General features: G+C 42.4%; 4 protein-coding genes across 8 annotated transcripts in view; 2 read left to right on the forward strand and 2 right to left on the reverse strand.

The window, feature by feature from the left end:
* FIRRM (FIGNL1 interacting regulator of recombination and mitosis) overlaps positions 1-6062 on the reverse strand; it is a 30601-nt gene extending 24539 nt beyond the window's left edge. For both annotated transcript variants that reach the window (XM_088673719.1, XM_035123570.3), the window contains exons 1-4: positions 5929-6062; positions 4350-4389; positions 3422-3510; positions 2062-2166 (exon numbers count right to left, since the gene is read on the reverse strand). In XM_088673719.1, coding sequence (XP_088529845.1) covers positions 2062-2166; positions 3422-3510; positions 4350-4389; positions 5929-6039 — 345 coding nt within the window. In that variant the 5' untranslated portion in view covers positions 6040-6062. The remainder of the gene's footprint in view (positions 1-2061; positions 2167-3421; positions 3511-4349; positions 4390-5928) is intronic.
* A 144-nt stretch (positions 6063-6206) lies between these two features.
* On the forward strand, positions 6207-9240 carry METTL18 (methyltransferase 18, RPL3 N3(tau)-histidine). Of its 4 annotated transcripts, none has more exons than XM_035124011.3 (3): positions 6207-6576; positions 7105-7140; positions 7918-9240. In XM_035124011.3, exon 3 carries the CDS (start codon positions 8070-8072, stop codon positions 9150-9152), a length of 1083 nt encoding a protein of 360 aa, XP_034979902.2. In that variant the 5' UTR covers positions 6207-6576; positions 7105-7140; positions 7918-8069; the 3' UTR covers positions 9153-9240. The 4 variants fall into 4 exon arrangements, with proteins under 4 accessions (XP_034979902.2, XP_034979903.2, XP_034979904.2 ...); XM_035124012.3 differs by having other exon boundaries at positions 6207-6562; XM_035124013.3 differs by having other exon boundaries at positions 6207-6412.
* A 6991-nt stretch (positions 9241-16231) lies between these two features.
* LOC132592479 (FIGNL1-interacting regulator of recombination and mitosis-like) lies at positions 16232-17949 on the forward strand. The gene is made up of 4 exons (XM_088673561.1): positions 16232-16243; positions 16591-16731; positions 17301-17463; positions 17768-17949. The coding sequence occupies exons 1-4, from the start codon at positions 16232-16234 to the stop codon at positions 17887-17889; spliced, it is 438 nt and encodes a 145-aa protein (XP_088529687.1). The 3' UTR covers positions 17890-17949.
* Positions 17950-20266: 2317 nt separating this feature from the next.
* Positions 20267-24852, reverse strand: LOC118089152 (14 kDa phosphohistidine phosphatase-like). Its single transcript, XM_060277514.2, has 3 exons — positions 24488-24852; positions 21778-21899; positions 20267-20477 (listed from the first exon to the last, which is right to left on the reverse strand). The coding sequence occupies exons 1-3, from the start codon at positions 24720-24722 to the stop codon at positions 20391-20393; spliced, it is 444 nt and encodes a 147-aa protein (XP_060133497.1). The 5' UTR covers positions 24723-24852; the 3' UTR covers positions 20267-20390.
* Between the last annotated feature and the right edge of the window lie 406 nt (positions 24853-25258).

A 25258-nucleotide genomic window follows, 5' to 3' on the forward strand; every position in this document is an offset into this window, starting at 1 on the left:
GGCAGCCTGTTCAGTACTTTCAGGAACAGTGGCACATGTTTCTATTAGGCTTCATTTAAAAGTCTAGCAGCCACATTTTGCACTAGCTGCAGCCTCCAGATCGTCCTTAAGCGTAGCTCCATTACAGTATTCCAGGTGGGAGGGCGATGTGTTTCAAACGCATGGGTCAGACTAGAAACAGGGATGATGAGAGTGGAGGCTTGTATCTGCCTAACATCAATCTACAAATGGCTGACATTGAATCTGCTCCCCCGAGGAATAGCCCCACTGATCCTCTGCGACCAGTTCCAGTCAGGCTGGGAGACAGCAGTCCTGAACTGGGTTTTGCCCCTCAAGCCCTTCTAAGTCTGCGGTTGGGCCAAACAAAAGTTACGGTTAGGCAAAGAATCAGACACCGAGAGACAACAGGACTGCTCAGGGTGCCCCAACTATAAAATTGGAGAAATTGAGAGAGATATAGCCGCACCGGCAGCATATCTCTTCTTTCTTGTATCCAAAAATGCAAGAAGGGCTTTTACTCTCATCAGAAGCTCGGCTCTGCCCTCGCCTGTCCTGGAAGGATCCTTTTAAAAAGTCCCATATGCTCAGAGAATTTGCGCCTCTTCATTGGGGGAGATAGGAAGCCCAGAGCACTTATTTTTTAGATGTCCCTTTTATAGAGACCATTGATCCCCTGCTGTCGAGGCTCGCTGACCTCCCAGAGAAGCAAAATTTTGATCTTCTCCTGTAAAGGCAAAGATCAAAAGACGACCTGGATGGTCGCCAGATTCTGTGTACAGATCTGTAGGCGCAGACCACCCCACGATCCAAACTAGTTCATTAAGAAAACCCCCAAACTCAGTTCCTCGGGTGATTCTGGGTCATTTCTCTGCGGTAGCTTATCTCAAAGTTTTTAAGTGTCTATACGCTTATCACATTTATAAATTTTAAATTTGCTGTTGTACAATGTTTGTTTTCCTTCTGGGATTGTAACCCCAAGTGTGTTTTATAAGCTGGTTTCGACCGTAATAAACTATCATCATCATCAGGTGGGAGGTCATCAGGGCATGGATAACTGAAGTCAAGCTATCTTGGTTCAGACATAGTCATTGCTGACAAATCTGCCTAAGCTGGGCATAAGCGCTTCCTGCCACAGAAGTCACTTGGGACCATACTATTTTATTATACTAACAAGTTGCAATCCAAGGATATTCCAAAACTACAAACATATTCTTTCAGTGGAGTGCAACCCTTTCCAGAACAGGTCTTACACCTAATTCCTGGACTTGGGTACCACCACCCACAGTACCTCTGTCTTATCAGAATTCAACTTCAGTATATTGGCCCCCATCCAGTCCATCACTGCTTCCAGACACCAGTCCAACATCTTCACAGCCTCTCCTGATGCCGATGGAATGGAGAGAGAAAGAGCTATCTGCCATCAGTATACTGATGGCACCAAGTTGCAAATCCCCAGATGACAGCTGCTAGTGGTTTCATATAAATGTTAACTAGCATAGGAGACAAAACGGACTCTTAAGGGACCCTGCAGCCCCAAAACCATAGACCTCGTAACAATCTCCTAGTACTGCTTTCTGATAGTGATTCTGCAGGTAGCAGCTGACTCAATGAAATACAGTACCTTCCACTCCTACCCTCTTGAATCACTCCAGAGGGTTGGGAGTCTCACTGTTGCAGGTGCTGCCGACATCCTTGGCACTGTAATTTGACCATGCTATAGGGCAGGCATCCCCAAACTGCGGCCCTCCAGATGTTTTGGCCTACAACTCCCATGATCCCTAGCTAACAGGACCAGTGGTTGGGGAAGATGGGAATTGTAGTCCAAAACATCTGGAGGGCCAAAGTTTGGGGATGCCTGCTCTAGGGATCTCCAACAAACCTAAACCAGTTGCAGCATCAAGTTCAACCTTTGTAGAATAGAATCAAACATATGCTCACAAATCCTCAAATGATTTACCATGTATATGCTGGTATACTGCCTCCCAAAATATTGCCAACAATGTGGAAAATATATATAATTGGTATCATTCCTGTTGTTAGTTCTAATTCCACTTGATTTACCTGCAGATGGTTTCTTAATGTCTCACGTAACTCTACATTCTGGCTTGTTACTCTTGTGGCTTGGTGGGATAATTCATATATCAAAAGATCAAATAATTGTACTGTCTGTTAGGGGAAAAATGCAGATTTCAATTAAAATAATACAGTGGTACCTCGGTTTATGAACACAATTGGTTCTGGAAGTCTGTTCATAAACTGAAGCAAATTTTTCCATTGAAAGTAATGGAAAGTGGGTTAATCTGTTCCAGACAGTCCGCGGAGTACTTAAACTGAAGCGAACTTTCCCATTGAAAGTAATGGAAAGTGGATTAATCCATTCCAGACGGGTCCGCGGAGTACTCAACCTGAAGCATACTTAACCCGAAGCATGGAAGCATGGGTGTAATTGGTTCCGGAATTCTGTTCATAAACTGAAGCGTTCATAAACTGAAGCGAACTTTCCCATTGAGAGTAATGGAAAGTGAATTAATCCGTTCCAGATGGGTCCGCGGTGTTCATAAACCGAAAATTCATAAACCGAGGTGTTCATAAACCGAGGTTCCACTGTGTTCTACGGTATATATTAAATGCAACCAAATTGCACAGCATTGTCATATGTTGGGATGGTTATTATTAACTTTGATGGCTTTTAAGAAGTACAAGAGAAAATCTGGGAGTATAGTGTGATTAGCCATGGCAGTCAAATACAGAACCTCCATTTAAAGAGATAACAGACACCCCTGGAGAAATCCAAATTCACAATGCCTTGCAAATCTTCCAAGATAACTGAGCATCTTTTCAAATCTTGCTTAATTCTTCTACTTCCATAATCTAACCACACAGAGAAGCATTCAAAAATCCATTATGTTTGTAATGACACCATCCTATGAGTAGGGACTAAAGAAATCACCATAGAATGGAGATTTTGTAATTATTTTGACATTTCGTTCAAACTAGAAGTGCAACAATTTCTGGATCTGGCAATCATACCCCTTTTCTTCATTGGTTAACAAATCCCCCAGATTCAGAAGTTTATTTTTATAGATAGCTAAGGTAATCGCAGATTGAGGCCTTTTTGCTAACTTAAACAAGCCAATGCTAAACTCCTACCAAATTGCCAAATCATTTATCAACCATTTATAGACCCATTTCCTCAACTAAAATGGGGAAAAACAGTGATAAAATCTAGTATCTGTTAGCTCCACTGTTCAAAGCAAGCTGCTCACTGACACAAGCCAAGCTCCCATTAAACAAGTAAATAAAAAATGTATCTTTAAAGAAATGACATGCTTCTGGAAGATCAGCTCAAGCATATAAATAACAGTAGGTGAATAGTCAGCAGTTCTTAACACACACTTGCTGGTTCAAAATAGTGTCATACCTTTGGTAGTATTTTAGAGAAAAATGCTTGCTCCAGCTCAGAAAGATTGATTTGGGGTAGAAATTGCTCTGTCAAGATCCTTAAGACACCTGGGAATGAAAAAAATTAAGAAAGTAAACCCATAATACTAACAAAGGGGGGAGTCATTCTTTTTTCTTTCTTTTTAAAAAAGACCCATTAAAAACATTTAATATTAAAACAAATCATTAATTTCCCACAAAATCAAGAGTTACACAACAGTTTTATCAACTGCCATAATACCACAGAACAATCACTCCATTCTCATTATTCTGCGGCATTTGTTTGCACAAAGCCTTGTCTGTACATACACAACATACTGTAGTGAGAACTGAAACTATAGCCATAGATCTTTATAGCGTGCAAAAAAAGAGAGTAAGGTATCAAAGATGGACCCCAAGGATGCAGTTTCCGAACACCTACAAGCAATAACTGCTAGTTACTGGTGCAGAAGGATTGTGGTGGGAAACTAGGAAAAAAGCTGTAGGTGCCAAACCAAGTCCATTGCCCTGCTCCACAGCATGACGTAAAAAAAACTGCCATGCAACGTTAGTGGGGCTTCTTCCTTGGGGCAAAACTCCTAACTAACCAAGAGGCACAATTTCAGTGCATTTTGCCAACCAAGGTGGATGTGACTAGGTTGCATCCCATGTTCATGTCTGCAGGAAACATTCCTGGACAATCACCACCAAACAGGGAAGGAAATCCAATGCTTTTTTTTTCTAAAACAAATGTTTAGGTATACTCTTTTTGACTCAAGAAAATCACCATTTTATAGTGCAAATTGGGGAAAATAAATACAGTAAATGAACAGAAGTACAAAGATTGACAAAATGTTTAGGGGTATGCGTACCCCCAAGAAAAAAAGCACGGAGTAAATCTAACTGAAGTTTGCACAACATTTACTTACCGATACGTTGGGTCCAGCTATCAGATGTCTGATACATAGAGTACAAATACTAAAGAAAAACTCCATACTTATGCTGGCAGATAAAAGGCTGGCTCAAAATCAACTTTCCCTCTGCTGCGAAAGATTACAGAACAAAGGTATTTGTTGAATTCGCACGGCACGCCAATAGCTTTGTTTCCTATTGCGTTCCAACTGTACAGAATGGTACTCTAAAGTTGTTGCTGTTATTAACTAAATTTATAGATATATATATGTAGTAGTAGTAATAATAATTTATTATTTATACCCCACCCATCTGGCTATATAGATATGGAGAGATACTGCCCTTCATCCCGAAAAACACAGGGCAGCTTTGTAGAGTGTGTGTGTGTGTGTGTGTGTGTAAACAAGGTAACAAAACACGGCTGCCCCAGGAGGAGATTGGGTCTGAAAGGACGCAGTACTTACCTTGAGAATCCTTGGGGTCAGATTCTTGGATTTTTTAACTACTATTTTTGATTGCCTCCCCCCTCTACGTTTATAAGCTGTTCTTATTTCTAACCTGAGTCTGAAAGTGTGTGGTTGTGACCTTGAGCATTTTCCTTGGAGTCATATTTTGGATTTTTTAATCATTATTTTTAAGCGATTGCCTCCCCCTTTATGTTTTCAAGCTGTTCTTAATTCTATCCTGAGTCTTAAAAGGGCACAGTAGTGACCTTGAACATTTTCCTTGGGGGTCATATTTTGGATTTATTTTTTGTAAGTGATTGCCTTCCAACCCCCCCCCTTTACGTTTTCAAGCCATTTAAAGGTAAAGGGACCCCTGACCATTACGTCCAGTCGCGGATGCCTCTGGGGTTGCGGCACTCATCTCGCTTTAGTGGTCGAGGGAGCCAGCGTTTGTCCACAGACGGTTTTTCCGGGTCATGTGGCCAGCATGACTAATCCGCTTCTCGCAAACCAGAGCAGAGCATGGAAACGCTATTTACCTTCCCGCCGGAGCGGTACCTATTTATCTACTTGCACTTTTTGACCTGCTTTCAAACTGTTAGGTTGGCAGGATTCCAAACCATTTAGGGAAGCTTTTAATGTTTCACAGGCTATTGTATTTTAATATTTTGTTGGAAGCCGCCCAGATTGGCTGGGGAAACTCAGCCAGATGGGCAGGGTATAAATAAATAATAAATAAATAAATACTCCTTTCTTTTTATTAAATTTTTATTCCATTTCTTTTTCAATTATTTACAAACATCACATATCCATAGCATTCATATTATGATCCCCTCTTTCCCACCCCTCCTGGGCTCCCCCCCCCAACTTCCACTTCTGATTTATTTAAATAATAATAAAAAATAAACTATTAAATATTAAATAAATTATTATTAATTATTTCTAACCTGAGTTGCGGGGGCGGGTTTATAAATACATTAAATACATTTTAAAAAGGATGAGGAGGATGCCCCGCGGGAGTCCCGGGGCCACGAGGAGCAATAGAAGGACGCTACAGATTATGGTGGGCGGGATGAGGGGAGTTTATGAGGGGGGGGTGTCTTTCTCTCACACATACAAACTCCGCTTCTTCCCCGCAATGAAAGGATATGATGAGGCGGGGCAAGGCCGTGGGGAGTTGGCCCAGGCCCAGCTCCTCGGCCCGGCCCTCCGCTTCCGATAGCAGCGGCGGCGGCAGCGTCTCCGGCTCCACCTGCGACATGATGGCGGCGGCGGCGGCGGCGGCCTGGGATTCCCCTCAGGCGGCGGCTTCGAAGATTCCCCTCAGGCGGCCGCGGCAGCGACGGCGCCGCTCGAATCCGGCGCCCTGGAAGCGGAGGCCCCGCCCCTTTCTGGGCATCCCGTCAGGCTTCGCGAGGAAAGAAGGAAGGAAGTAGGGGACGACGACGACGGAGAGGGCAGCGCGCACGCGGAGCTGAGGCGGCAGCGGAGCCAGGCAAGGCCGGGAAAAGTGGCGCCTGGGAGTGAAGGGGAGAAATTCCGGCGGGGCAGGCCTCGCCTCAAACCCCGCTTTCCCGGCGCTGCGAGTCTTCCTCTTCCTTTTTCTTTAAAGAAGTCCAACCAGGACCCAGACTGTGAGCAACGACTGACTGGCAAGCCAACCCCCGAGCCTCCCTCCAGTTGCCAAAATGGCAAGGGGTGGGAAATGAACAGCGCGAAACCTTGAAACGCCTCAGTTTCACGTCCTTGCCTTTTGGTTGCTTTCTGTGCCCGCCGCAGAAAAGGTTATTTCGGGAAGGTAGCCCTCTCTTGTTGCTCTGCTCCCCCCTCGCGTTGAACTTTTCCTAGAAAAGAGCCCTCTAGGAAGAGGAATATGCATTTTCTAAATAAGGTGCAGCTGTGGCTGTAAGGTATCTATGTACTGTAGGGTTGCCAGACTCAATAGAGGACAGGACTTCTGTGCCTTTAATTGCCTTGCTCTCTTTTGAGTCTGGAAACCTTAAAGAGAAACCAGCAGACCCTTTGTTTAATTTCCAAGCAAAGGGTCTGCTGGTTTCTCTTTAAGGTTTCCAGACTCAAAAGAGAGCAGGGCAATTAAAGGCACAGAAGCCCTGTCCTCTATTGAGTCTGGAAACCCTATTTCTATGTATCTATATATGTATATAGATAGATTTTTTTAATTTATGGTTTTCAGTTATATGTAGCCCTAACATTTCGACCCTCGACTTCCTCCTCTTTCTGCGGTTCCTTAAATTTATTCATTTTTACATTTCCGGCGCATTCCAAATTAACTTGTTCATTTATTCCTCTGCTTTATTCCTCTTAGGAAACTGCAGGTCATTTCGACATATGAGATATAAATGTAAGTGCGTTTTCACATGCATGGCATGTATCTACTGTCTATTTCATAGTAATGTAATAATAATAATTCTAATGTATGGATTTGCTTCAAAAATGGAAGCTCTTCAAAATATAGAAGATAATTGATCCACTTTGCATATTTTTCTATATAGCAACTTTTGCAGCGGCTTTCCTGGATTTCAGACACAGCCCTTTAACAATCTTAATGCCTTGGGATGTCTGAGATTTGAACTTGAGACCTTCTGCATGCAAAGCTTGTGCTAAAACCCCTGAGCTACACTCATCCCTCTACAAATCTGATGCCAAATGGGTTAACAGCATGCTTACTATTGCTCTTTGCTGTCCCCATAAGCTGAAACGTAATACTTCTGAAAGCAAAGGTGGCGGATTAAAGTTGGTTTGGACAAACCTGTCCTCACAAAATAAAAGGACATATTCTGTCTGTAATAGTTCGTCTACTTTGAACAGGGCTTCACTAAATTCCTCCAAGCTGGAGGGAGAACAGCTAAGAGCAGTGTTGGGTACTTTGGGGTAAATTTAAACCATCCTCAGGTATCCCATCTCAACATTGTGAAAAACAGTACTGTAGTAGTATTTTTATATATAGTAATTGTTTATTAATTTAATTTAGACCTCGCCTTTCTGAAGGAGCCAAACAGGGTACACAATATAAAAACAAAGCAAAAACATTCTAAAACTCTTACAATATTTTTTTTAAAAAATGCTATTACCTGTATTTCCTTACTCTGTCAAATACATTTCTTTTTTCTTTTTAAAGGAGGCTTTTATTCAAAGAAGTAGTGGAGTCTTCATAGTAGAAGATCTCACAGTGAAGACTGGACTGGCTTGGAAAACAATCTACTTCCTTTGGAGTGTCTTTGCGCTTCATGCCTGGCATATAAACTGTAATTTTACCTGCTTTACAGGAAAATGGAATTTCAGTTCAACTTCTCTATTGACAGTGCAGCAGAAAACAGAATAGAGGCAGATGGGAATGGAATGCAGGGATTGGTACAGGAGTCTTTAGTCTTTTTGGACAAGCAAGAGAACACTACAGGAAAGAGTAAAGAGGTTTCCTCAGAAGAAACAATATTAAACCAGGAACATTTATCAGAAATCTCTTCTAATGTGGCAGACAACAGAATTTTGAGTAAAAGCAACATTATGCCTAAAGAAGGCTTGTGCCTTAAATGTGCCAAAGAGCATAATCTCCCTGAAGATTTCCAGAAATTGTTTAAAAACAAAGTCTTGGGGACCCTCCCCCCAGATACACGTTGTGTAAATATTTCTATGGTGGAGACAGCACCCTCTGAAAATGCTGTTGGGGAAGACATTGTGTCACAAAGTGTTTCTTCTCATTCTGACCTAATCTCGGGTGTCTATGAAGGAGGTCTGAAGATCTGGGAGTGCACCTTTGATCTCATGGATTATTTGTCAGAAGCTGAAATTCAGTTTGCACACAAGTTAGTTTTGGACCTTGGCTGTGGGGCCGGGTTGCTGGGAATAGTTGCATTAAAAAGAAATGCTGAACAGGTCCATTTTCAGGACTATAACAGCACTGTGATTGAAGAACTAACCATGCCTAATGTATTGGTCAACTGTGGTAATCAGGGTGATGATGTTGAAAATACTGAGCTTTCTCTAAAACAATGTCCAAATACCCAAGACTTGTTTTCTAAATGCAAATTCTTTTCAGGGGAATGGTCAGAGTTTAGTAATCTTCTATTAAATGGCAGTAAGCCTTTAGCAAAATATGATCTCATACTCACCTCTGAGACTATTTATAATCCAGATTACTATGAGGCTTTGCATGAAACACTTTTAAAATTACTGAGAATAAATGGGTGTGTTTATTTAGCCAGCAAAGCACATTACTTTGGATGTGGAGGTGGGGTCCACCTTTTTACAAAATTCATTGAGAAGAAAAATGTATTTAAGTCTAGAATTGTTAAAGTTATTGACAAAGGGCTAAAGCGTTTCGTTATTGAGCTGGTCTTTAAGAAATCCTGTTAAGGTGCTCAGTGTGTTAGTACTGTAAATGCTTTTTTATTGTTTTGCTTTCATGCAGCTCTTAAGTAAATTGATAGCACATTTTTCTTAATTCATGGTTGTGAATTTGTCCCCTGATTCTATTGCTTCTGCATCTACAGAGTCTTTGCTAGAAATTATATTCTTTTTTTGAAAAAAAGTTTTCAAATAGTTTGTTCTGAATACACAATGCTAAGTCTTATCTACAGAGAGAAAGATTATTCACAAGTAGAAAACATTCAAAGCAGTCGCCAGTCTTCGGAGGAGTGGATGTCTCAGCAAATTCACCCCAAAATCAGACACTGCAATGCTCAGAGAAATTACAAGAAACCCAAGAGTTATATCTCAGGCTGTACAGGCCTCGGCGTGTTAAATTTTAAAACAAAAGTTTAAAAACTTCCAGTAGCACCTTAGAGTAGCAACTAAGTTTGTCATTGGTATGAGCTTTCGTGTGCATATACACACTTATTCAGGTATCTGAAGAAGTGTGCATGCACACAAAAGCTCATACCAATGACAAACTTGGTTGGCCTCTAAGGTGCTACTGGAAGGAATTTTTTTATTTTGTTTCGAGTATGGCTTGTCTGGAAGGACTGTCGGGAGAAAGCCTCCTCTAAAAATAACATGGCAACACTGCTTTGGTTTGCAAAGTTGCATCTGAGCAAATGGCAAGACTTCTGGAACAATGTCCTTTGGACAGACGAGAACTCGGCCATAACGCACAGCGCCACATTTGGCAAAAACCAAGCAGCATATCAGCACAAACGCCTCATGCCAACTGTCAAGCACGGTGGTGAAGGGGTGGTGATTGTGGCTTGTTCATAGCTGCCAAGTCTCCCGTATTCCCCGGGAAACCCCCGTTTTTCCCGCTGTTCCCAGCCGAAAAAACTGATTTTTTTTGTTTCCCCCGGTTTATTCTGGTGCGGCGGCCATTTTGGAACTGGGCGGAGCATGCTCAGAAGCGACTTTTGATGCAGCTCTGCCCAGTTCCAAAATGGCTGCAGTGCGATTTCTGGCACGGTGGCCATTTTGGAACTGGGCAAAGCAGCATCAAAAGTCGCTTCTGAGCATGCTCCGCCCAGTTCCAAAATGGCGGCAGCGCTACTTCCGGTCCGATCCCTTATTTCTCTGACAGGAACTTGGCAGGTATGGGCTTGTTTTGCAGCCGCAGGACCTGCTGGGAACCTTGCAGTCCTTGAGTCGGCCATGAACTCCTCTACAGTGATACCTCTGGTTATGAACTTAATTCGTTCCGGAGGTCCGTTCTTAACCTGAAACTGTTCTTAACCTGAGATACCACTTTAGCTAATACTCCCGCTTCTGCAGTGCCGCTGCCGTGTGATTCTGTTCTCATCCTGAGGTACTATTTCCGGGCTAGCAGAGCCTGTAACCTGAAGTGTCTGTAACCTGAGGTACCGCTGTATACCAAAGTATTCTAGAAGTTTGGCTGAAATTGGGTCATGCAACAGGACAAGGATCCCAAGCACACCAGCAAATCTACGACAGAATGGCAGAAAAAGAAAAGAATCAAGGTGTCACAATGGCCCAGTCAAATTCCAGACCTCAACCTAATTGAAATGCTGTGGTGGGACATTAAGAGAGCTGTGCATAAATACGATGGTGCAAATCTCATTGAAGTGAAGCAACTTGAAGAAGAGTGTTCCAAAATTAATCCACAATAATGTGAGAGACTGATAAAACCAGGCATGGCCAAACTCAGCCCTCCAGCTGTTTTGGGACTACAACCCCCATCATCCTTAGCTAACAGGACCAGTGGTCAGGGATGATGGGAATTGTAGTCCCAAAACAGCTGGCGGGCCAAGTTTAGCCACCACTGGATAAGACCATACAGAAACCGATTCCTTCAAGTCATTGCTGCTAAAGCTGGTTCTGCAACCTATTGAATCATAAGGTGTACGTGGTGTCTCCATTTTTGGCTGTATTTCTGTTAAATAAATCATGGCACAGTGTGATATGTGTTGCTGTTCATCCGAGGTTGTATTTACCTAATTTTAAGACCTGCCAAGGAACAGGTAATTGTTATGTAAAACCACATGACTGTAGTTTTTACTTTGTACTGTGTGGAGTACTTTGTTGTCTGTTCCAAATCCAATCAGTTTGCACTCTACATCTGGCTCAGAGATGCACATTTCTTGGAAGAAAGCCAGCCTGGTTTCATTTTATTTCCAGTAACCAAACAGGACACTGAAGAGGTATAAGCTTTATTGGAAATTAGTGCAGGAAGGAAGAGGGGCATAGTTCAAATTGGACAAGCATTTGCCTAGTTTAGTCACCTGGGCTGGGGTGTGTTAAGTGTTGATATGCTGATGGCTGGAACTGAATCTAAATTTAGATTGAACCACTGAGGCATTTTAACAGCTACTTTTACAGTTGTCCCGGATAAAGTACTGGAGCAAGACAGTGGGTAGTTGGAAATGCATTTAGTGCTATTATCTTAGAAAAACTTTTTATTATCCAGTGTGACTGCCTAATCCCACTTTAATTATCACATGAAGAATATATCCAGAATTCAGACAGTTGAAGGATTTTGCATTTTTGCATTCATATTTGTTTTAAATATTTGGATGCCAGTTTCTTGTTCCGTTGTTGATGTTTCTTTGAACTGCGCTTCAGGTGCCTTATGGGCACTCTCAATTTTTGCAATTGGGCAGAACAGTCCAGTTTGCCAAACAGGTATCAAGATATAACAAGCATCTCACATAACATAAAACATGGGGAAGCTTATATTGAAACAGTGCCAATTAAGATAGTATCTTCAAGCCCAATTCAGGAAGAAATAATTGTTGAAGAAGCTACACTAAAAGCACATTCAGACAGGAGCCTCATGAGCTCTGAATTGAAAGAATATTTCAGAAGAAAAGACAAATCCCACCCAGTCATTTTCTACAACCCACTCCTTTTCTATCCTCGTTACAAGTTGACTGCAGTCTGCAGTGGTTTCTGCTAACAGAGAAGTCATGGGGGTTTGATAACTGGTTTGATGTGATCAACTCGGCTGGGATAAAGTCATTTCCCGGGTCCTTACTGCTCTTCAGGTTCCTAATTAATACACAGACTTCTACCATAACTGGACTCAAGTGGAAGCTTTGTCAGCTCTGCATAATAATCATCACAAATAGGGGCAATCGTCAGTAAATACTGTTTTAAAATGGTCCTCCCATACTTGGGCTAGGAAAATGCAGCTAGGGTTCCAGGCAAAGATCCTTTGGTTCCTACTTCAAGTTCCAAACTGTGTTTCTAATTCAATTCTATTTTCACTTTTCATCAAAGTGTGGTGGGCTGCCTTGAAATACTGGTTAAAGATTTTGATATTCGACCTGGGAAAGGGATTACTGTGGTGGGAAGGTAAACAGTGTTTCTGTGCACTCTGGCTTCCGTCATGGTGTTTCGTTTGCCAGAAGTGGCTTAGTCCTGCTGGCCACATGACCGGGAAAGCTGTCTGTGGACAAACGCTAGCTCCCTCGGCCTGAAAGGAAGAGGAGCACTGCAACGCCCGTCGCCTTTGACTGGACTTAACCATCCAGGGGTCGTCTACCTTTTACTTTTAACCAATGGAGTCTTATCAGCTCATGGCCAAAAACTATAGCCTGAAAAGCCTTATCAGCCGAAAAGCTAAGCAAAATAAGACTCCTTTGTTCTACACCAGGCATCCCCAAACTTCGGCCCTCCAGATGTTTTGGACTACAATTCCCATCTTCCCCAACCACTGGTCGTTAGCTAGGGATCATGGGAGTTGTAGGCCAAAACATCTGGAGGGCCGCAGTTTGGGGATGCCTGCCCTATAGCATGGTCAAATTACAGTGCCAAGGATGTCGGCAGCACCTGCAACAGTGAGACTCCCAACCCTCTGGAGTGATTCAAGAGGGTAGGAGTGGAAGGTACTGTATTTCATTGAGTCAGCTGCTACCTGCAGAATCACTATCAGAAAGCAGTACTAGGAGATTGTTACGAGGTCTATGGTTTTGGGGCTGCAGGGTCCCTTAAGAGTCCGTTTTGTCTCCTATGCTAGTTAACATTTATATGAAACCACTAGCAGCTGTCATCTGGGGATTTGCAACTTGGTGCCATCAGTATACTGATGGCAGATAGCTCTTTCTCTCTCCATTCCATCGGCATCAGGAGAGGCTGTGAAGATGTTGGACTGGTGTCTGGAAGCAGTGATGGACTGGATGGGGGCCAATATACTGAAGTTGAATTCTGATAAGACAGAGGTACTGTGGGTGGTGGTACCCAAGTCCAGGAATTAGGTGTAAGACCTGTTCTGGAAAGGGTTGCACTCCACTGAAAGAATATGTTTGTAGTTTTGGAATATCCTTGGATTGCAACTTGTTAGTATAATAAAATAGTATGGTCCCAAGTGACTTCTGTGGCAGGAAGCGCTTATGCCCAGCTTAGGCAGATTTGTCAGCAATGACTATGTCTGAACCAAGATAGCTTGACTTCAGTTATCCATGCCCTGATGACCTCCCACCTGATGATGATGATAGTTTATTACGGTCGAAACCAGCTTATAAAACACACTTGGGGTTACAATCCCAGAAGGAAAACAAACATTGTACAACAGCAAATTTAAAATTTATAAATGTGATAAGCGTATAGACACTTAAAAACTTTGAGATAAGCTACCGCAGAGAAATGACCCAGAATCACCCGAGGAACTGAGTTTGGGGGTTTTCTTAATGAACTAGTTTGGATCGTGGGGTGGTCTGCGCCTACAGATCTGTACACAGAATCTGGCGACCATCCAGGTCGTCTTTTGATCTTTGCCTTTACAGGAGAAGATCAAAATTTTGCTTCTCTGGGAGGTCAGCGAGCCTCGACAGCAGGGGATCAATGGTCTCTATAAAAGGGACATCTAAAAAATAAGTGCTCTGGGCTTCCTATCTCCCCCAATGAAGAGGCGCAAATTCTCTGAGCATATGGGACTTTTTAAAAGGATCCTTCCAGGACAGGCGAGGGCAGAGCCGAGCTTCTGATGAGAGTAAAAGCCCTTCTTGCATTTTTGGATACAAGAAAGAAGAGATATGCTGCCGGTGCGGCTATATCTCTCTCAATTTCTCCAATTTTATAGTTGGGGCACCCTGAGCAGTCCTGTTGTCTCTCGGTGTCTGATTCTTTGCCTAACCGTAACTTTTGTTTGGCCCAACCGCAGACTTAGAAGGGCTTGAGGGGCAAAACCCAGTTCAGGACTGCTGTCTCCCAGCCTGACTGGAACTGGTCGCAGAGGATCAGTGGGGCTATTCCTCGGGGGAGCAGATTCAATGTCAGCCATTTGTAGATTGATGTTAGGCAGATACAAGCCTCCACTCTCATCATCCCTGTTTCTAGTCTGACCCATGCGTTTGAAACACATCGCCCTCCCACCTGGAATACTGTAATGGAGCTACGCTTAAGGACGATCTGGAGGCTGCAGCTAGTGCAAAATGTGGCTGCTAGACTTTTAAATGAAGCCTAATAGAAACATGTGCCACTGTTCCTGAAAGTACTGAACAGGCTGCCTGTGAGCTATTACCGTGTTTCCCCCTTTTTAAGACACCGTCTTATTACTTTTTTTTCTCAAAAAACCACAGGGTGGCTTATTTTTGGTGGGATGTCTTACTGGTACCGGTATTTTTATTACGAGTCTGAGGGAAGGGAGGTGTGTGCGTCCCTGGTGCAGCCCTCTCTCCCCGGCCCTGGGATGTTCGCGAAGGGCTGCTCTCTCTCTCCTCCAAGGTGGGGACTCACTTAATAGCAATCTGCTACACTGGAGCTTCTTAAATCTAAACCAGTATAATGGAATCTATCTGTGTGATACAGTCCTAGCAGTAGCCTATACCTAAAGCAAGTAAGGATCTCTACCAGCCAGCTGCCCAAGACTGCAAGACTGTCTGAAGTTCCAACAACATAGCACTTTGCAGTGCTATCACTGATAGCAAAGAAGCTACCTGCTGAGAACAAAGAAGCCAGCTAAGCAGCAATTAAGATTGCTGACTTGGTAAATGGTAGCAATTGAGAAGCAATTGAGCCAGCGAGGTGAGGAAGCACGTGTTGTTAGGACCGGCAGTTTAACTTTTGTGTAAAGCAGCGTTTAGCAGCTCCTTTTAGCAGCTCGCAAACAGCGAAGGAAAAAGTCCTTAATAAATAAATAAAAGTCCCCAAGGCAAGGACTGCGATCCAGACTACTTACAAATCCTTAAAGGGGCAGCTCCACAGACAACCAAGCAGCATAAGGTAGAAAGAAAACTGCAGCAGGATTTTTAAAAGGCTGCTTTATGCCCGGTAAAAGCAATGAGACAACAATCAGACACGGGAGATTCCCGTTAAGAGGAAATCAACGTGCATTGAATGGAAGGGAATTTAGGGAAAGGTGGGGGGAAGCGAGAGGTGGGCTGTGTGTGTGTGTGTGTGTGTGAGAGAGAGAGAGAGAGAGAGAGAGAGAGAGAGACGCAGGGGGGGGGGAGAGAGACAGACGCGCGCACGGAGGTCTCTCCCTAAAAGGGAAAACAGCCTTTGCATTCTTCAATCGCCCCTCTTTTCTTCCTCGTGCCTTCATCTCCTCCCCACCCCACTTTTCTCCCCTTCACCAAGTAGAGCTTACACAGCTTGGCTAAAAAAATGCTCTCAGAAACGGGGAAGGGAAATCACAAGGCTTCGGCAGCCAGCAGCTACGGCTGTTCGGTGCATTTTTACAAGCTTTTAAAGGAAATACGTGTCTGTGGAGCGACAGCAAAATGGGGAGAGATTTTTAAGGGGGGAGTTGGCTGGCAGGAGGGGGGTTATTGCTAGTGGGTGAAGGGTCTATCAGTATGTCTTATTTTCGGGGTATGGCTTGTATCGCGCAATTGCTTAGAAATCCTGCTATGGCTTATATAATGACTACGTCTTAAAAAAGGGGAAACACGGTAGGCCCATTTCAGGGTATTAAGACACAAAGCTCTGAGTAGCTTGGGACCTGAATACCTCCCCTATTATCAACCATCTTGGACCCTACAAGATCCAAGACCTTGTTGGTAGTGCCACGACAGGGGGCTGCCTCTGGCGTTGTCAGAGCCTTCTCTGTTATGGTTCTCTTTGTGGATTGCCCTCACTGTTGTCTCTCTCCCTCATTATTGACTTTCAGGAGAAATTTAAAAGCATTCTACTGCTGTCACTATTGCCATGTAGAGGAAGAGGAGTGTCTGTGGACACAGTGCGACTTGCCTCCCCTCCCCTCCCTCTCTTTGGACCTGTGGCAGCAATAGTATTAAGGCAGGCTGCAATGCCATAGCCACTTGATTGCTGAGCTTAAGCCAGGCCAGTTTTTCAAACAGTTTGAAAAGCTGGTTGCAATGGTGGGAAAGAAGCCAGTTTTGATTTGTGTTGAATTGTTGTTTATATAACCTCCATTGATGCTTACAATAATAAAATTTTTGTCGTACAGACTTTGGTACATGTGTTGGAAGCATTAACAGGGTCTGTGCGCCACATCTGTACTGTACAGGATGTTGTGCCCTTAGAACACGTCTACAGTCTTCCCTCTTCCATTCTTCATGTAATCAAGAACACATTTGTACACTGCAAGGTTGGTGAACTTCATAGTTAGTACTATTAATTAAATTTCTATACTGCCCTGATAGCCTTGTGCTGTCAGTGGAAAACAACCCTTTAGATAATTGCCAACTATATTCTCACAGGGTATAACAAGGTTATTAGAGAATTAGTAACTTGGTGCAAACAATTTTCCAGTGTTTGTCTGTTTCCATTGAAATCGATATTGAAAAAGCCTGAATACAGTTTTGTTCAATAAATACTATCCTAATACGCACTAATACTTTTTAAGGATAATTTCCAGAGGGGAGAACCTCTGGTGTTAGTATGCTGCAGCAAAAAAACCCAAACACCCAAAATGTATATTATGCCAAAGTAAGGCATTTGCTTGTCTATAAGGTGTCGCAAGAAACTCTGTTGTTTTATCTGGGATAAATTCTGGAATACATCTTGTATAGTATGTAGTGAGATCTGGTATTTAGTGCTTAGCAGCTACAGATAATATGAATAGAGAAATGACCTGGTTCATGAATTAGTTACTCCCACCACTGATCTATGCAATGTGTTCACTTTCTCTCCGTTTGTTTTTTTATTTTGCTACAGAATAGTGAGTCATTGTACAGCGAGTGTCTCCACTTGTTTTCGGATTTACTCCAGTCTCTGTTTAAGGAGGCCTATGCTTTGCAAAAGCAGTTTATGGAACTGCTTGAGATGGTATCTGTGAACTCCTGTGCTGCTGAAGACAGCATAGCAATTATAGCATCAGGTGTGTATGCAAACCATGCACTTTAAAGCAAACCACTCTCCCAAATGTATAAACTCCTACCACATACCTATTCCCTTCTGTTAAAGTTGGTGTTCCTCATCAGTCCAGGATGATCTGCTTCTCAAATTCAGGGCTAAATGTGAGATGAAAGCAATTAAAAGTGCAGCTATCACTTTACTACTATATTGTGAACATAGGGAAATGGTGGTCTTTGTTGAACTGAATGATCTTCATTGTATTGAACGGTTCGCTATGTTATATGCTGAACGTACCTTGCATTTACTTTTTGTCCTTTGCTCTACAGCTGTTCATACTTTGCTGGAGATCTGTTCTGCTATTTCCAGCATAGATCATGCACTTCATGCAAACACATGGAAGTTCATAATCAGGTATGTTTTTACTCTATTATTGCTATCTGTTATATAATCTAAGTAGATTATATGAGCTCTGCATCAAATTGTGATATTGAAAATTCTATATCTAATCCAGCTTGTTACACATAATATGGACTCAGATTGGACTGACAGCAGCCCCTCCATTGTGCAGAATGCTCTGCAGAATTAGAAACAATAGATCAGAACGGATCAATATAATAAAAATGAATTTTTAGTTTCAAATTAGTTAAACGGTACATGATCACACTAAAGGGCTATTAAGCCCCAAAATATCTCCTTTACAGTATACACTGAGATCATGGCTTTAAAATCTGAGAAGGAATGAATCATTTAGATTTAAATACTTAATTAAAAAATACAACAGAGTACTGAGCCATTGCATTGCTTGAATGCAGTGGTGAGATGGATGAGGGAAAACAAGCTAAGCTTGAATCATGGCAAAGTGGAGGCACCGTGGGCGAGTAGTTATCATGTCTGAGAAATTAGTGAATTGCCTACCCTGGATGGGGTTGCACTCCCCCTGCAAAGGAGCAGGTTTGCAGTCGGGGGTTGTTTCTGGATCCAGCTCTGTCACTGGTGGCTCAGGTAGCCTCAGTGGCTAGAAGTGCCTCTTAAAAACTGCAGTTGGTTTGACAGCTACAGCCATTCTTGGACTGGTAAAGCCTTGCCATGGTAGTTCATGTGTTGGTTGCTTGAAGACTGGATTACAACAATGTACTGGTGTGGGGTTTCCCTTGCACTTGCACTTGAGCTGGAAGCTGCAGTTAGTATGGAATGCTGGAGCATGATTGCTGACAGGAGTGTGACCTTTCAGTATGTAACACCTGGGCTTGGAGGTCTGCGCTGGTTGCTGATTTGCTGCTGGGCCAAGTATATAAAGCCCTTAACTACTTGGGACAAGTTTACCTGTGAAGATTGCACCTGTTTACCTGTGAAGGTGGCACTATAGCAGGTGCCACATATTCCCCATTCCCCATTTGTAACTTCTAACAGGCCACTGTGGCAGCCAGCTACAACCTCCTCCACAGCACTCCATTTCCAATTCTGATTTTCCCCCAACGGATTCTCAACATTCTTGACTACTGATTTAGGGGTGGCAATGCTGGCTGGGGCTGGTAGGAGCTGGGAGTACAATAACTTCTAGAAGTCACAGGTTCCCCACCTCTGCTTTAGAGACTGGAGTAAATTAACCAGAACTCCCTTGTGTACTTGAGGCACAAGAGTACTTGAGGCACAAGGTAAACTTTGCAAAGTTTACCTTGTGCCACTCCTTCAGGTTCTGAAATGCAGATGAAAAGGGGGGAAGATCAGCTGATTCTATAGGTGAAGTTAATCTTAGGTAGAAATTGACCTCCTGGATTTGGGAGACTTCACCTTGACTGGCAGCATGGACTGCATCTTCAAGACATTATTTTTGGAAAGCACCACCTTTTAGAGTGAATTTTGAAAAGTATTTTCTGCAATCCATAAAGTGGGAAGGCATTTGCTCAGACCCATTTTTAGTTACATTAGCTTTTTAAAAAAATCTCTTGGTTCAGCTTTTTACCTTTGAAATACTCAATTCTTTTAATAAATTATCTTTACTGCTATAAGGCTCTGCTATGAGAGGTTAATTCCACATTCTATCCCTACCCACACTAGTTCTGGTTCATGTTACTAGGGATTGAACCTGTCCTAAGTTTTAAAAAAACTGTTTTAGACTTAATAATTATTGGAATATCATCTGGACCTTTAAAAAGAGGTACACAGTATTGGTAGCCCCAATGCCTAACTTAAGTCGTAGCAGCATGTTGAGTTAATGTGTTTTGTGTCCTTTTAAGATGGATTGGTGATTGCCTCAAGGCCTCACCATCAATTTGCAAATCCATTAATAGAATTCTTAGGCTTTGACCTAATATGTCCACCATGCCTAGTGTAGTTCTTATGTCATTAGAAATCAGAAACTGACCAAGCTTTGCTCCTTGGCTCTTAGTGCCCAGGGGATGTTCTCCCATCCATGATGCTTCTCCTCTCTGTAAGAAAGGCAGGGTGAAGTTGGATTCTTGTTCTCTGTCCAAGCATAAATAGTTGTTGATACTGCGGCCAATTAAGCCACAACCTTCCCCCTCTCCTTATCTAATCAAGCAGATAAGGAAAAGTTGATCTCTGCTCTATGATTAATAGAGTTCCACCAAATGAAAAGGGCTTCCACAGGAAAGATGTAGACAGAACTCGTGAAAGTACTGTACTGTACTGTATCCCCATTCACTAAGAGCAGATTAAGCTCTACATTGTTTTTAAACTGATACCACCACTTTAGGTTAGGTTGTGGGCAGAAATTGCGTCTTACAATATTTGAAATGCTTATAGCAGAATTTCACAAGATCAGAAGAACTTTTAAAACCAATTTTGAATCAAGCACCCACAAATTCACAGTCAAGCTTTTTATTCAGCATTAAGCTAAATTATACATTTTGGTGGAAGTTTAGAATTATGTTGAAAAGAACCAAGAACAAACTGACTTTAAATTTTAGACTGCAAAGCAACAGTTCACTAGTCATCTGAACAACTAATGTCATAATCCTTAAAGGTTTTCTTCAGTATTGCCACAGTCATGGAATGATCAGCTTTACCATATGCCTGTAGGAAAGAAGAATGCACAAAATTATTACTCCTAAAGGGAAAATGTGTGCGCTAAAGATTCTTGCTAGAATTTCTTCAAAGCAAACATATGATTATCAATCTCATTTTTCATTTAATAAGTACCTAAGTACACCACATAGTTTGTATCAATTGGGATCTTTTCTTTCTGTTCTCTACCCAAAAGGCCAGATTACTCCCCCCTATGATAGTAAGACATGCTTGGGAAACGAAAAGGAAAATGAGGGCAGAAAATATCTACTGTTCTTTCTCCAAGAACAGTGGGGAAAACAAAGGCAGTAAGAATATATAACAGTTCCTAAAGGTAAAGGTAAAGGGACCCCTGACCATTAGGTCCAGTCGTGACTGACTCTGGGGTTGCGCGCTCATCTCGCATTATTGGCCGAGGGAGCCGGCGTATAGTTTCCAGGTCATGTGGCCAGCATGACAAAGCCACTTCTGGCGAACCAGAGCAGCACACGGAAACGCCGTTTACCTTCCCGCTGTAGCGGTTCCTATTTATCTACTTGCATTTTGACGTGCTTTCGAACTGCTAGGTTGGCAGGAGCTGGGACCAAGCAACGGGAGCTCACCCCGTCACAGGGATTCGAACCGCCGACCTTGTGGTCAGCAAGCCCTAGGCTCAGTGGTTTAACCACAGCACCACCTGGGTCCCTATAACAGTTCCTACACCACCCTAAATCCTTATTAGGCCAATCAAAATTTAACAAAACCATTTGCAAGCTTTTAAGATCTCCAGAACTCTTCATCATACTAGATATTAAAGCGAGAAGGGTTTTTTGAAGCTCTTTTAAAATTGTGATGAGAATGGCTCTCCCTTGGTTGTGAGAAGTTTGGACATCTTATTAGCAACCTTTAAATAGCCAATATAGTTGTAGATGCTGGACTTCAGCAAACCAGTCTTGATTGATTCTGTGGCTCTTCTCACAGGTAATTATACTAGCTTGTTTTAGGATGCTGTCACCTGCCTGAGCTTTTGTAGCAACTTAATTATAAAATTTTATTTTCATAGGGATTTTATTTTATTTATTCATAAAGCTTTAAAATAATACAAGTCATTTCTTGTTTCTGGTAAAAGTAAATTTCTTAGTGGATTATGCAATGACTGATACATTCACATACTAAACAAATATTCAGTTCCGTCAATATTATGTAATTCATAATTGTGCTCCTTCTCAGAGACCAATATGAAATACATTTTTGTGACATTATCATTAATTACTAGAACATATGTGAAGTGAATTGTCATATTTAGATACTGGATGTATACAACACTTACTGAATTACCAGATACATGGATTTTTTTGTCTTTGCTATTGTGATCAATTTTTCCTCCTCCAAGGCACTTGCACATACAGCCCATCTTTTCAAGTTCACAACATATCTTTTCATACAGCTGATCTGCAAAACAATAATAGCACTACGAATACTTTATAAAAATAAAGGTGTAAATACTTGAAGTACAAAAATAATTCTGCCTCATTTGAGCGTTAGCATTTAATACGTTGCCTCTGTACAGATTTGGAGCATTTTTAACATGGGTGTTTCAGGCCTAAAGATGTCAGGAATTATCACAAACAAACGGTGCTCCTCATCTTTTGATTTATCAATTGAGTGGGGGAAATCCACTAGAATAGAGAAATCCAGTGACTAGAGTTGTACTTGAGTCTGGGAGAACTGCATTTATTATTGGATTTCACTGAATGGCCATGGGCAAGCGTACAGTATTTTATTCTCAGTCCATCTTTTGTAAAATGGCATTAGCAGTGTCTTACTTCCTAGGATTATCAGAAGAATAAAGTATGGTTGTAAAGGACTTTTGAGTGATTCAAGATGAGTGTTCAATGTGGGATTAGTGCTACTCATGCATTAAGTTTTCCACAGTATCTCACTGTCAATACCATCAAAATCCCAGTCTATATCTCCCTCCCTCCCCAATTTAGTCCAAATCTACCCTTTCTAGGGGAAGGTTCAGTACATTAAACAAAACCTGTTATTTATGACCCATTTGTGATATTTCGTTGACCCATTTTTACAGTATTACACCCGTTTAAAAGCACCTTTTTGAGATCTTGTATTGAATGTCCTGGGAGATTGAAGTGTTCTCCTACTGGTTTCTGTGTCTTGTGATTCCTGATGTCAGATTGGAATCACAAGACAGAGAAACCAGTAGAACACTTCAATCTCCCAGGACATTCAATACAAGATCTCAAAGCAGCTGTCATTACAAAAGAATTTCAGAAATAGACTTGAAAGATAAGTTGCTGAATTACAACTTATTACTAAACTGAAATACACTGGTGACTTCTATTTCAGTGTATCTGAAGTAGTGTGCATGCACATGAAAGCTTATACCCAGAAGAAAATTAGTTGGTCTTTAAGGTGCTACTGGACAATACTTTAATTTTTTAATTTATTTCTACTGCTATATGTAATACTCTGGGCAGCTAAACATGCATATTCAGGCTGGCTCAAAATAAGGAAAAATATCGGGGGGCTCAAATGGTTTCCCATCCCCACCCCTTTAAAAAAGAATTTTAGGAACATATAGGGGGTTGCAAAGGCATCTTAACACTTTCCTTTAGGGCAGGATTTTCAAACTTTAATAATATATTACTTAAACCCCACCCATCCGGCTGGGTTTCCCCAACTTTGTATCTACACTAGTTCATACTCTTGTACGTGAACCATACATATGGCCTAGTATTTAAGTCTTCTAACTGGGACTACAAAGCAAAATAAAAAAACTCCTTCATTTTATTTTGCTTCGACTCAGACCAACACGGCTACCTACCTGTAACTGGGACTACAAAGTTTATCATATTTCAATTTATTTTGGGATCTCTCCCCCACCCTTAAAACAAACTATCATACTTCCCATTTTCTAGTGTTTGTAGTACCCTGCTGGACAGTGTATCAAATTTCATTTTTCTAGGTGTCGCAGAAGTCCTGAATTATCCCTAACCAAGCCACTGGCAAGTGTATTTTTGCAAATCTTAAGCAAGCAGAAAGAAGCCCAGCCGTGTTCCCTTTTTCCCAAAAGCGAGACAAAGCAACAGAACAAAAATTGCTGGTGGCAACACACATTCAGTTTGCATTCTTCTTCCAACAGACTTTGGGAAACTAACACTTTTATTTAAAGGGTGGGCACCATGCCATTTTTATTGTAACTGTTTGGGGGGTGGAGTTGTTGATCTTTTTTGGGGGTGGGAATGTCCCCAAAAAGCACTTGAGTTCTTGCATTTAAAAAAAAGAGGACAATTATGGGGCATGTGCACAGGCAGAAGTTTTGTTAGGTGGGGGCAGGCCTTTTATTGGGGGGCCCAAACCTGTTAGCTGTGCATTTTTATTGATATAAATATCATTGGCTACACCCATGTACCCAAGCTTTCATTTGGTGCTCAGGATTCTGCTGGGGCGGGGCGGTACAGAACTTCAAGTTAATTACTTTTAACACTTTTCAGTACTTTTTGAGGACTGGGGGGGACCTCTTGGCAATGACCATATTTGCATGGTTTAAATGGATCCTTTTTTAATTATTGTCCCCCCCCCAAAGAAAGTTTGCAGCTGTTATTTTTATCGGTGGTTTTTAAAAATGATTGTTCCCCCCTCACCTCTCCCTCCCCGCCAAATGTTTGGGTTTTTTTTAAAAAAAGAATTGTCTCCCCCGCTCGACCTTTCTCCCCTGCCAAATGTTTCTAGCTATTATTTTTATCTGTGTGGTTTTAATGATTTCCCCTCCCCCGACCTCTCCCCCCCCCAAATGTTTCTATTATTTTTATCTGTGGTTTTTTTATGATTTCCCCTCCCCCGACAAATTTCTAGCTGTTATTATTTTTAATCTGTTAAAGAGTCCCTATCTGTCTATCTATCTAATAACAATTCGCCAAGTGGTGGATTGAGCGAGAGACGCCTATGTCCTATTTTCCAATCTGTGGGCCGCCTTGGGGCGGGGGTGCGAAGGCGGCGTGTAAAATCTCATCTCTCACTGTGCAACTCGGCGGAGGCGGATCCCCTCACGATGTCTCTGCACTCGCCGCCACGGCTTGGGCTGCCGCCGCCGCGGCTTGGGCTGCCAACACGGCCTGGACTGCCGCCTTGGCTTTGGCCACTGCCTCCGCGCTGCACCCGCACCAAGATGTACTTAAAACAGCCGTCGGAGTCGATCTCCACCTCGGCCAACTCGCCCGCAAAGCAGCCTTTAGGCGACGACGACGACGCCATGGCCAAGCTCTGCCCGAAGGGAGAGTAGCGCAGGATGCGTCCCGCCCCCACTAGCCCCGCTTGCGCGCAGAGAGAAAATAGCGAGCGAAGAGAAAATGACGCCTCGCTCTCTCTCACTCCCCTCAGGAATGGCTTCGCTCGGGATGGAGACAAACGGCCCTCGCAGAACGACGAGCGCTCATTGGCTCACGCCTTACCGCGCGCGAGGCCCTGGTTGGACAGAGAGCGCGTGAAGGGCTGTTAGAAAGACAGGAATAACGGTCAGCGATTCTGTGGCGGTTTTTTTTTGGCGGGCTCTCGCCTCGTTGCCGTTGGCGCGTTGGTTTTCTTTTGCTTTTTTTGTCATTTCCCCCCAAAATTCTCTTTTTTCAAAAAAAAAAGTATTTACTTTCTACAGATTTTGACAGTTAACAAACAATTATCTAACAACCAAAATAAAAAGAGAATCTCGAAGAATTTCTTGAACTTCCCTCCTCCCCTTTGTGGGTCCTTATATGAAACTTTCCCTCATGAATCTTTTCTGTTCATCCAAATCT

This window comes from Zootoca vivipara, chromosome 7 (genome assembly GCF_965207765.1).
Source record: "Zootoca vivipara chromosome 7, rZooViv2.hap1.1, whole genome shotgun sequence".
NCBI classification, from domain to species: Eukaryota; Metazoa; Chordata; class Lepidosauria; order Squamata; family Lacertidae; genus Zootoca; species Zootoca vivipara.